The sequence below is a fragment of the Centrocercus urophasianus genome, unplaced genomic scaffold (genome assembly GCF_019232065.1).
Source record: "Centrocercus urophasianus isolate 14NV4802_14NV808 unplaced genomic scaffold, USGS_Curo_1.0 seq_16, whole genome shotgun sequence".
Classification (NCBI taxonomy): Eukaryota; Metazoa; Chordata; class Aves; order Galliformes; family Phasianidae; genus Centrocercus; species Centrocercus urophasianus.
The window spans coordinates 39,421,063-39,433,247 of NW_024884711.1; the positions used below are offsets into that span (position 1 = coordinate 39,421,063).

At 41.9% G+C, this 12,185-nt stretch overlaps 1 protein-coding gene across 1 annotated transcript in view; it reads right to left on the bottom strand.

The window, feature by feature from the left end:
- The window catches only part of UBE3C (ubiquitin protein ligase E3C), a 66,204-nt gene extending 62,858 nt beyond the window's left edge, over positions 1-3,346 (bottom strand). The window contains exon 1 of the mRNA XM_042816793.1: positions 3,199-3,346. Coding sequence (XP_042672727.1) covers positions 3,199-3,264 — 66 coding nt within the window. The 5' untranslated portion in view covers positions 3,265-3,346. The remainder of the gene's footprint in view (positions 1-3,198) is intronic.
- Between the last annotated feature and the right edge of the window lie 8,839 nt (positions 3,347-12,185).

Sequence of the window (12,185 nt, forward strand, 5' to 3'; positions counted from 1 at the left end):
GAAACCTGCATGCTGTCACCAGAAGGGATGCTGACACCACCAGGAGCATACGGTGCTCAGCCCTCCCCTGCCTCAGCCTAGTGACTGCTCAGCTGAAGGCTGGCTGAGATCAGCTCTGTGCTCCAACAGAACACTCACCCTGCAGCACCCCCAAAATAGGGGAGTTTTGCATTAGTTCAGTGAGCCCATTCACTGCTTGTAACACAGGCAGAGTTGGGAACCATTCGCTGCAGGGCCATCAGCTCCACTCCTCTGTACACACCACGGAATTTCCCCATAGCAATCCCTAATAACAGCATGCACTTTGGGGCCTACAAAACTTACTAAGTACTAAAAACAAAACAAAACAAAAAACAGTTGTACCAGTTACAATGAAAGCTACATTCAAAAATAACTTCTGAAGAGCCTCATAAAGCAGGGAATTGTGTTTTAATGGTGACAATAAAGTCCCCCCTACAATCAGTAATAGTACAACAATTTATCACATTGTAAACAAAACATCACAACAGTATCCATGCTCTCTACCAAAGACACAACCAATAACCCAGATGAATCAGCAGATTTGTGAAAGGAGGTGGACAGAACAGTCCGCACGCTGACAATTTCATCTATATTTTACACCTATTATAAAATGTAGTATTAAAATGTTACGACATTCTGAAAGGAGCACTCATTTTGATCTAATTAATTCTCCAATCCAAGACTTAGCAAACTTTTGGCAAAACATTAAGCTGGATTTCAGTGCTTTTCTACAGCATTCACAACCCAGACCATCCCAGTGAACACAGGATGCAGACCTGAAGCTGCTGCCTTTCATCATTCAAAAACATGGTAAAACTTAGTGGTGAGAAAGCACATTGGATTCAGTACCTTCTGTAAGAAAAGCTGCTAGTAATTAAAATAAACATTTCATACTGCATCTCATCATCCTTTTTTTCATACCCGTGTTCTTGTTTTTACACATTACGCATCATCAAGAAGGTACTGCATAGATCTCAGAATCTGACAACTCATCTCTTCAAACTAATAAATCTATTAACTTTAGTCTGCCTTTAGTCTTTATAAATTTATCATCACATTAGGACTGTAAGTTTTCTAACTGTCATTAAAGTCCCACTTTAGACACAACAATGTTTGCATCATTGTGTACATGCTGGTAGAACTCAGGTGCCAGAAGGCCTGAGGAAGTCTTGGTACGTCTTCACTACAGAAGTAAACGGCAATGTCAGGCTGGCTGCCAGCATACGTGACTCAAGACCAACAAGGTTACCAGTTGTGGCTGTAGTTATTATTAGCAAAAACTCTTTTTACCAGTCAGGTTTGCTGATGGTTTATATGTTGGTGTAGTTATATTCACATCAGAATGACACTGCTGGCATCTGAAATGCTGGCTGACCGATTCCGCACACTGCAGTGCCTGGCTTTGTATCTGTGTTTTGCTAAATACAGCTGTACAGGTACATCAAAACGTGGAAAAGTTCCCCAAATCAAACAGAAAACTATTCCTAGCATTAAGCAGCCAGCATACAAGCCTACAAGTAAAAGGACACATGATCACAAGCAGACTAGGACGTGAGACAAGAGTCGTGGACCGCATGTAAACATTTAGCACACCACTCTCCACTTTAGGGAGTTTACATAGAAGTGGACATAAAGTGCACTTCTAAGTGATTACTGTTGCACAGGAAAACCAGCTGCTGTTGGGGACGGCCAGAGCGACAACTAACTGTTTTGCCTTGATGCAGCACAAGAATTCCACGCAGCACAGTAATGCCCTGCAATCTGTGCACCACTCAGTATAAAGCTGATCGATTGTGAAATATTATCCTTTTATTGGACTCAGTGAAGTTTATACAACAGTTTCAGTTTCACTTCCTTTCTTGTATAATATTCACTCTGATAAATTTGTACCTGCAGAAAGTTAGTACATTTGTCCCATACAGCTAACATGTAAAATGACAGAAAATTCTGTTGAGTTTCCATGAAGAAATCAGTAGGTGTAACAAGAGATACATCAGTTGTTTATTTTCAGACGAGGAAACACGCTCTATAAGTAATGCTATTAGCAAGCTGATGCCAAAAGCTGCCAAGCGCCTGAAGCTTGTTGTCAAGGGCCAGGGCATGTTCTGCCAATTCCTACTTCAACTGGGCAATATTTATGGTATTTTCAACTCATGTAATGCAACTGCATGTGGTCTAATGAACAGAACTGTCTTCAGATAAGGCGATTCAGGTGAGAAGCTGCACAATTTATATGCCATTCTGCTAAACATTCTTGTTACTAAAAAATGTAGGACGCCAAAAGAAAACTTTGCTATGACTTTAATATCACACTGAAGGTGGTTGAGTCACCATCCCTGAATGTGTTTAAAAACCGTCTGGACGTGGTGTTCACGTGCTCAGATTTAGCAGAGGGTTGTTAGGGTAGTACAGTTAGGTCACGGTTGGACTTGATGGTCTTTCAGGTCTTTTCCAACCTGAGCAATTCTACGATTCTGTTACCTTCCAAACTTATTGCCAAACCCTATATGTTGTAGAGAACTGAACCTGCTTACAGCGCACAATAACAAAAACCTTTTCTTGCTCCCATGAAGATTAAAATAATAATGAAAGCAGCAAACAGCTTCATGTGCAACCACGGTAACACAAGGAACCAGTATTGTACCAGAGTGTCCCTGACACACCAGGCCTTCGTCTCACTCCCTGCCCAACCACTCACCTCTTGCAATAGGACAGGGCAGTCAAACCGAAACAAACCACTCTGCTTCCTGCCCATCGATAAAGGCCAGCAGACTCTGAACTGCTGCTCGCTCTGCACACGACAAGCTGAATGTAAACCAGGGAGAGCAAAGCTGTAGTTACAGCGCCTTGACAGCCCCCAGCCGTGCCGGCAAAGCCTTCCCCAGCAGCACGCGCTGACCGTGGCCGTGTAAGGCCGCTGCCCCGCTCCGAGGCGGTGCCCCCGTGCACAGCTCCGGGCCGGGAGCCTGGGAGCGTCGTGTGGCCTGGTGGGAAGCAAAATAAACAGGAGAACGGAGCCGGGGAGCATCGTCAGGAGGAGAGGATTTCGGCTCCGTGGTAGACCTTAGTCATAGCTGTTCCCATTTTTTTTTTTTTAAAGGCCCAACGGTAAAAATAACGACGGAGAAAAAGCGAAGCGGACGTAAACACCGGAGACAGACAGGCGGCGTCTCTTACCTTCCTACTCGCTCCTCCAAGAGACACCTTGGGCCTTGTTTTGAAATCCCCTTCAAAGCTGAACATGTTTACCGCTTATCCCATCTAGAGCGGGACCCGGCCCGGAGCGGACACCGCCGCCAGCGCCGAGCGGAGGGACCGCCGCGGCCCCGGGGAGCCGCGAGCCCCCGGCTGGCACCCCGCGGCCGGCGAGCCCCGCGCCGCTCCCCCCCGTCCCTCCCCCGCCCCGCGGCCTTCGCTCCCCCGGTCGCCCCCCTTCTGACCGGCGGCCGCGGCTGCGCGTAGCGGGAAGGAGGAGAAGGAGGAGGAGGGAGGGAGAGGTAGGAGGGGGCTGGCGGGGCCGCTTCGCTTGCGTGGGGGGAGCGGCCGGCGGCGGAAAGAAAATGGCCGCCGCCCGCAGCTCGCCAGGCGCGCTCCCGACGACGGGAGCGTACGCGCGCCGCCCCTCGGTGACCGCGCCTCCGTCTGACCCGCCGCCCGCGGCCTGCCCCGGCCCTGCCCCGGCCGCGGGTGGCGTGTTGGCTGGGCTGGGATGGAGAAGCTGGGAATTGCTGAACCAAAAGGCCACGAGCTTGTCTGAAACACCAGTGCTTTTAAATTCGTCCGTCCGTCCTTTCTGTAGAACGAGCCTGTGACGTTGCCTTTACCCCACTGCGAAATCCAGTCTGAAAACGGGATGCGACGCTGTTCAGGGTCCCGTGCCTGCACAGGGTGTGAAAACTCACCAGAGAAACGGTTCTGAGCGAGTGGGGCTGGGCCCCAGCAAGCCTGGGGAAGGGAAGGCAGCTGTCACCTCGCAGCAGCACACCTCGGGGTGAAACTGCACCCGAGGCTCTTTATGTCACATTCCTCAGCCCCACCGCCATTTCTCAGCGTCCTTTCAGACGCAGAGGTGATACGGATGAAAGCAATAACAAAAAGCATTTATTCACTCCGCAGCTATGAGGTGCTAAGTGAATCTATGTGCTACACTCCCGCTTTCATTTCCTTCAGTGGAAATGTGAGTTCTCACGTTGCTGTATCCCAAGAAATGGCAAGGAACCATGATGTAAGGCTGTGTGCTCTCAGGAGCTAGCTTGTACCATGAACCACGTCAGTCTCAAAGCTGAGAGACAATTTGTTGAGATTTCTTTGAATTTTGATGATTTCAAAGCATACAGATTTTAAAATTTCAGTCTTTTTAATGGCGCAAGTGCTTGGCAAGGCTGTATATGTGCTGTCCTTTTCCTGAGATAACATAGTTTTGGTATGAGCAAGCCTGGCCTATAAATACTGTTTACTGATGCAGCTGAGGTTTAGAGCATTGTGAAATACTGTGTCAAATGTTAATTCGCAGTTGAAACACGTTGTATTGCTGATGTAATGTCACACCACTGCTGTACAGTTTGGCATCAAGAAAATGGAGTACTCTACATAGGAAGTATAGCAAGCTTTCTTCCAAGTCTGACAGCATTCTTTTCCAATGGAGTTATCACAGAATCATAGAATCGTTTGAGTTCGAAGGGACCCTTAAAGACCATCTTGTCCAACCCCCCTGCAATGGACAGGGAAACCTACAGCTCCATCAGGTGCTCAGAGCCCTGTGCAGCCTGATCCTGGGTGTCTCCAGGGACGGGGCATCCACCATCTCACTGAGCAACCTGTGCCAGTGCTTTACTACCCTTATTGTAAAAAACTTTCTCCTTATATCCAATCTAAATCTCCCCTCTTTTAGTTTGAAACCACTTTCCCTTGTCTCGTGACAACAGACCCTTCCTTTTTGTAGCCTCTCAAACAAGCCTGGTACGTCTCATGCAGAAAAATAATAATAAAATAAAGTAATAATCCAGATATCTGTATCAGTTAGTTCATTGATTTTCATAAGTGGAGAAATTAACTGTTCAGTCATAAGTTCACACCAAAATATTACCAGTAGCCAAATTATTGTTGGTAGTAAAGACAACTTAGGGAAATGTAAGAAATCATAGAAATGTGAAACTGCACACACAGAGCAGGGTTTCTGTACAACAGATCTGGGACTAATGCACACTTCAGTGTCAGAAAGACACAAAATCCAGGATGTTCCCTGCTGAAGAAGTGCCTGGTAACTGTCCCAACTGATGATTTGTGTGTGCCCCTAGAGGCCATGATAGGTGTAATTTTGTTAAACAAAGATAACTCAGTATAAACTGAGGTTTTGTATTTTGAATTCAGTGAATTTAAGGAAGCATACAAGAAACTAAACAAATTTTCTCTTTAGTTTGTGGAGATATGAGTCAGAAAGCACACTTTTTCAAGAAGTCAGAGTAGGGGGCTTTAATATTCTCAGGGAGCATCAAAAGTAAAGTGTGAAGATGGAGTGGGCACAGGTTTGATCTAATGACAGGCAGTGCCCTCACCATACCAGGACATAATCTTACAGGATTCAATATAGTAGGCAGAAGCCAATAGTGGTTACAGAATTTGCCGACAGCCCCAGACATGGTGAGAGGAAGAGTCCAAAGTGCCCACCCACAAGTAGCAGGAAACAAGAGGTAGGCCCAAGGTTCATCCAGGAAAACAGAGTTGGAGACAGCTCTCCTGGGCTGTTCATCAGGCAAGGAGTGATTGGGAGTCCCAGCTGAAGCTGATCAGGACAATTAAGTCCTCTTAGTGCATTCAGAGCTTTGACAAATAGCTACGAACTGAGGAAAACTGCTCTTGTATGGATGTCTGTGTTAGCACTCACCTGCCTCTCCTATTGCAATGAAGTTAGCTCCATATGCAGTTTCCCATCTTTCCCATCTCCTTTCTTATTGCACATTCCATGAGGGTTTGGGTTTTTTTTCTTCTTACAGTTTTATGTCCTTTGTTCCTTTTCTTCTTTGCACACAAATGCACACATTGCTTCCAGGTACAACTGGTCTGCAGAAGTCCAGTTGTTCACCAGACGTTAAAAAACTTCCATTATTCAAAATTGTCTTAATTCCTCTGAGCCATACTGATCTTTTCTACCTCTTATTTGAAAGCAGGTATTTTGGCTATTCAATCTGAATATGTGAGAATCACCAATGACAAGTATTCCATTTTCAAGAAAATTCCTTTTTTTCCTTCAGTGTTGGAAACATGTTTCCCTCACCATGCTCTATAAATCACTATCTCTAAGTACATACGTACATACAAAATATCTCTAAATAATGTCTCTAACTGTATGATGCTCTAAGGCACCTTTCATGCATCTGTATTGAGTACAATGTAGGTAAATCACTGCAACCGAGGAAGTTCAGTACCTGAAGTATATTTTGGTGTCTAAAATATCTTTCAGTATTGAAAGGGAGGCTAAAAGAAAGAAGGGGAACTGGCTCTTTAGCAGGGCTGTTGTGAATGGACAAGGGGAAATGGTTTCAAAGTAAAATAGAAGATATAGACTGGATACAAGGGAAAAGCTTTTTACAGTTAGGGCAGTGATGCACTGGAACATATTGCCCAGAGAGGTGGTGGATGTCCCATCCTTGAAGACATTAGTGGTCGGGCTAGATGAGGCGCTTAGCATCTGATCAAGCTGTAGGTGTCCCTGTTCATTGTAGGAGGAGTTGGACCAGATGTCCTTTAATGATTCTATGGTTCTATGATTCTATTTCCCCCTCCTCTTTTTTTCAACCAGAGTTTTACCAAAACTATCAGTTTCAAAACTACGTAGTTTTGAAAGAAAAGCAAATGAATCTCACATCTAAGTATTGTTTTTTATATTCTAGCTGTGTTGGAGCTAGAAAGCCAAAGGATCATAATAAAAGTGAAACATTTTTGTTTACTTTCACTGTCATCTTGAAGCAAAGAGTAAATTCATAATTGCATTACCTTTATTTCCACAGCAACATAGAGCATCACATATAGGACGTTGCTTATCACACACATTCTGACTGATGAAGCTTTCGGTTAAGGTTACCCAACATTCTTATGTGACAAAATCATTGTCACAGGGGAAGGGAAATTTATATTTGCATACAGAAATAAGTTTAACCATTTGGATTGAAAATTTTCATGTCAAGAATTTGCTTCAGTCTGACGTCTGGAAAGTATGGTTTAAAAAATCTGAGTCATTTCTGAGAATACAAAAAAAGTGTTGTTTTGACTACAATTCAAATAAGTGGTATGTGCCTTTGAGTAAAGCAGGGTAGATTTTGGAGAAGCTACTCAGAGTTTGTCTGGGAGTGCTGTCTTGAATGCTGTCTTGAACAGAAGAATGTGCTTTTCGTGGTCATTGTTGTGTATATTATATCCACAGTCTTTAGGCTAATTAAAACAAGCAGTAGATTCCTAAAAAGCTTAGTTCCTAGAAGCTCTGTGTGTGAGAAACAGATGCCTTCTGTGAAGTTTTATCCTCCCTGACAGGGCAGCATGTGGGGTAGGAGCATGGCCATAGCTGCAGCAGGACAAGAAGTCCCACTCCACTTGCTTTGTTTCTCATTACACATTGCCATCCTCTGTCTCACCAACAAACACAAGATGAACTAAACAAACAGAAAAATACTCTTTCCTCCCTCTTATTCTTTTTAATAGTTTTGCTATTACAACCCTGAACTGGTCAACATGAGACCAGCTAAGGTCCAGTAGGAGATGGTGATGAATGAAGCACACTCAACTGCATGGCAGTTTGCTGAACTTGTGCCTCTGAGCTTACTGCACTGAGAAAATAGGATTTCACCATGTACTAGCATGCCTGCTGTGGCTGAAGCCACTGCTCTTTAAGAACTGAACAAAGGGGAGCATTTTCATAGCACCCATATGCCAAATGTCCCTGGAGTGTAGATGTACTCTGGACAGAAATCTGTGTTTACATCATTAAAATCTGACTCATAACATATATGTCCAGTGACCCAGTCTCAGCATGTTTTACATCTCCTGTGGTGTGTCATCAAGGTTTGACTGTCTATTGCTTTTTTGCTTGAAGGTGGGGGCAGAGAATGAAACACTGATAGACATTATGCCTGAGCTGAATTCAGATTAAGTTCTGGCACTGGTACGGAGTAGGGATAAGTTTTCAGAAGCTATGAAAATCATTTCTTTTTAATGGATGGCATAGAAATGAAAGCAGCGACACACACAAGACAGTCATGTTTGTTGAAAATAAGGGCAAAGTGTAATTCAGTTCACATCAGAAAGAATTTTTGCTGAAGATTCTATCACAGGCTGAAGAGAGTCATGGGCCCGAGAATAACAAGGTACAGAAAAAACTCTGTGGTTTTTATCTGACTGTTGTATGATCAGAGCCTCTTATACTCTCTTGTCTTCCTATTCTCTTTTCACTGCGCATGACTTGGAGCAAAGGCATCTTCTAAATGAAGTTTGTTGACTCCTTGGTACTGAGCAGCAGAAAACCAGGCATGTTGGTTGATTTAATAGTGAGCAGTAACGAAAAGAAAAAATAAATAATTTCCCAGTGATTACGAAGACCTTCAGTGTATGGTGTGCTGGGTGCTAAGGATAGTGTTACTGATGTGACTTATGAACTTCTAAAATTACAGTGCTACTGGGAATTGCTGTGAATAAGGCACGTTCTGTCTTTATGAGGAAGACATCTTCTAGTTTTTATAAACTTTCCATATATTAAAACAAAAGCATCAAAACCCAAATATTGTTCATGTGGTTCTTACCCTTTGAATGAGCACCGTTCTTCACCTGCAATGGTTTTTTACTGTCAAACTAATACCCAAACAACTTAACTTCCCATGCGCTGTCAGTCCGGCTCCATTCTGTGCTGTTATTGCTGTTGGTATAATCCTTATTTAAGGTAAGCAATCCAGAGCGTGCTTGGCAATTGCTCAGTATCACAGGATATGATGGCCAAACTGTCACCATCTTACCATTACTTTCCGTTTCCTCTGCAATTACAATAAAGTGTCCTAAACTTTTATGCTGACTTGCTGAACTCAGATGAAAATCTATGCATCCTATATTTCTTTCCAAGATGCAGAAACATTTTTTACAAGAGTGCATAATAAATGAAGAGTAAATAAGTTAGAAATACTTTAATTTGCAGGAGATGAGGTTTGAGAATACTCCAAATGCTATGATAGGCCAATATCTGATTTCTAGAAATACTTTAATAAGGTTTGCTACTTATAAGGATTGATAGTGGGCATATTTTTATTTTTTTTTTTAATTTATTTACTCTGGGTAGAACACTGAAAATTAAATCTCTTCTATCAGAGAAGATACTGGCAAGAACGTAAGGTAAAAAGCACTTCACTTAAGCACTTCCTTTAGTTATACTGAGTGCCAACAGACACTGCCAAGGAATGAAGACATTTTATTTAAAATTACACTGGCAAGAGACCATCAAATTATCCTTAACATTTTCATTAAATTGAGATACAGATATAGTTAGGGTAGTAAATCTTTTCAATACAAGGAGTTTATTCCTGAGCCAAGGCCAGATTCAGCAGTAATTGCAGGAACTATTAAGACCTAAAGCCTCATCTACATTACCAAAACAACTGTTCAAGGCTTTAGCCCAGTTTTGAAAAATGGACCATATCCATCCTGTACTACAAAACTAATCAGATCAGTGAACTACGACGACGCATTTGGATTCCTGTCTGAAGCGATCGTTTCATGTTTCTTTGGCTTGACTTGAGCAGATTTGGGGGTTTCCATTAGAAATCTATGAATACCTCTAGGTTGCTTGCAGTTCATGCTCCCAAGGCTCTAAAACAATCAAACCATTGGTACCTTTCACAATACCAACACCTTATTCCTCTGCAGGAATGTCTAGCTAAAGATACTGAGGAACCTCATATCCATACTTTCCAATATATTGGGAAAATTAAAAAAAAAAAAAAAAAAGCTGTTATTACCCTGTGGTTTCAGCTCTGTTACAAGATATACATAGCAAAATTTCCCCTCAGAGATTCCTACATTTGATTCACAGCCTTTGATTGAACAAGATCATTTATTTTAGGCATCCAGTTCTAAGTAGTGTGGGGATAAGGGCTTATTATACTTTTATAGCTGTAATTGAGAGCCGTTTTATGTTACTTGGCAAGTGTTAGTTATCCATAAATCCTAGTTTGTTTTCTGGATTTAAAAATTGTAAACACACTTAATTCTAATACTAGTGCTGCAAAGATATTCAGCTAAACAATAAAGTAAAGATTAAGATGCTCTCTCCCAAGTCTGCCTAAAAACTTGAGTATTAATTTATTTTAATAGGAATGGAGTGTCCATAATCCTTACATGTTTTGAAAGCCCAGTTACAAAGAATAATTGCCAAAAAGTGAGTACAAATGTAACTTCATACTTACCTTTGTTATCTTTGGCTCACCTTTAATACACCTAGAGGCTTTCCCTATGTATAAGCATTGTAAAAATTACCACTGTAAGCAAATTCCAACGGGCTGATTTTATGCTGACAGAAACATGTATGCGTATCTAACTGTTGTCAAAATACGTTCCACTTCATTTCCTATTTAAATTATTTGGAGTACTTTCACTCTCCCTTGGTGCCCATGTAAGCAAGAGCCTTATCTAAGTGAAATCATTCATGTGAATAGAGGAAAACCAGACCAGTTTATTTCTTTAGTTTGAGTTATGTGAACTTCCTTGTGATCCGGTGAAAAACACACACATACATGCAAATATGTATATAGATCTATACTGAAGTGTTTTCTAGCAAAGGCTCCCAGAAGAATTTAAAGATGTCCTTCACAAAAAAATTACCCATAATTGAAAATTTTAAGGGATTTGAATGTCTGAAGAAGAAGATCCCAGTACATCCCAACCTATCACTGAGTGTTAACACTCAGATGCGTTGTTTGGTGTACTGGCTCTCATAACAGTGAAAATATGAAAATATAAGCCAATATCATACCCAGTCAGGATTATTATTATGAGATGAAAGTGACCTTCAAAACCTACTAGAAGCATGGAAATTGGAGGTGATTAATAAGGTCATCTTCTGAAGACCAATTAAAAAACTACGTAAAGGGAATAAATGATAATATTTTGGAAAATATTCAAGAGAAAACAAGGGGAAAAAAAAAGAGACCAATTCATATAACTAAGAGGAAACAATAAACTTATGATATCTTAAATATTGTGAACAATTTACTGCAGCTGCACAATGGAATTCTAGAAGATTCTTCTGACTAACCTTTGAACATAATTCAAGGCATTTAGATTAATTTTCTTCTCTGATTGTATTTGCTCAGTGCTAAGTAATGTGCGTATGTTCAGTTATAAACTTAGATTTTGTATAGCTGAGATCCATTGATTTAGCTCTGCAGTTGATAAAAATCAGCATGGTTACACAGAACTCAATACAGACAAAGAATTTATGCTTCCTAATAAGGTTTCCAGGTTTTATTCCTGCCTACACTGGTATTGCATTATGAGTGAGATCAGTGTCATGTAATTTTAGCTAAGTATTAGGCTTCTAGTCTAACCTCTTCATGTAGACCTCGTAACAGAGAGAGGCACTTCCTTCTTCTTCCCACTCCTTCCTTACACTGGGTTCAGCTGATCACTTGCTGATTATGAGTGTTTACTGACCACCAGTTTGTGAGAGAGTAGGTGCTGACCATTGTGCATGGTTGAAGTTAGCTGGCATGAGTTCACTCTGCTCAGTATTAAGGACTGACACACAGCACACCCATAAAGGAGCCACAGTGCTTAGGTACTTCTAAACAGACTTTGAGACCTAGAAGGCAAATTGTTTGGAATTACTGTTAGCATCACAGATGGATGCTGAGAAAAGAGCCAAAGGCTGTCGAGTGATTCCCATTTTATTTTGGATTCCTCAGTGTAAGAAAGGCACTGTAATACTGGAGCAAATGTGTCAGAGGACCAATAAGATGATGAGATGTTTAAAGGAAAGCTTCATATTTTCTTCAACCCAGCCACCTGAAAGTTCGTATGTTAAGAAGCTCTTCACTCTCTAAACTCATTCTCTTCACTCAATAAGATGTATCATATGGTACAAAGTGAGGCTGCAAGAACTGGGTTTGGTTAGCTTTGAGAAACCGAAGGAA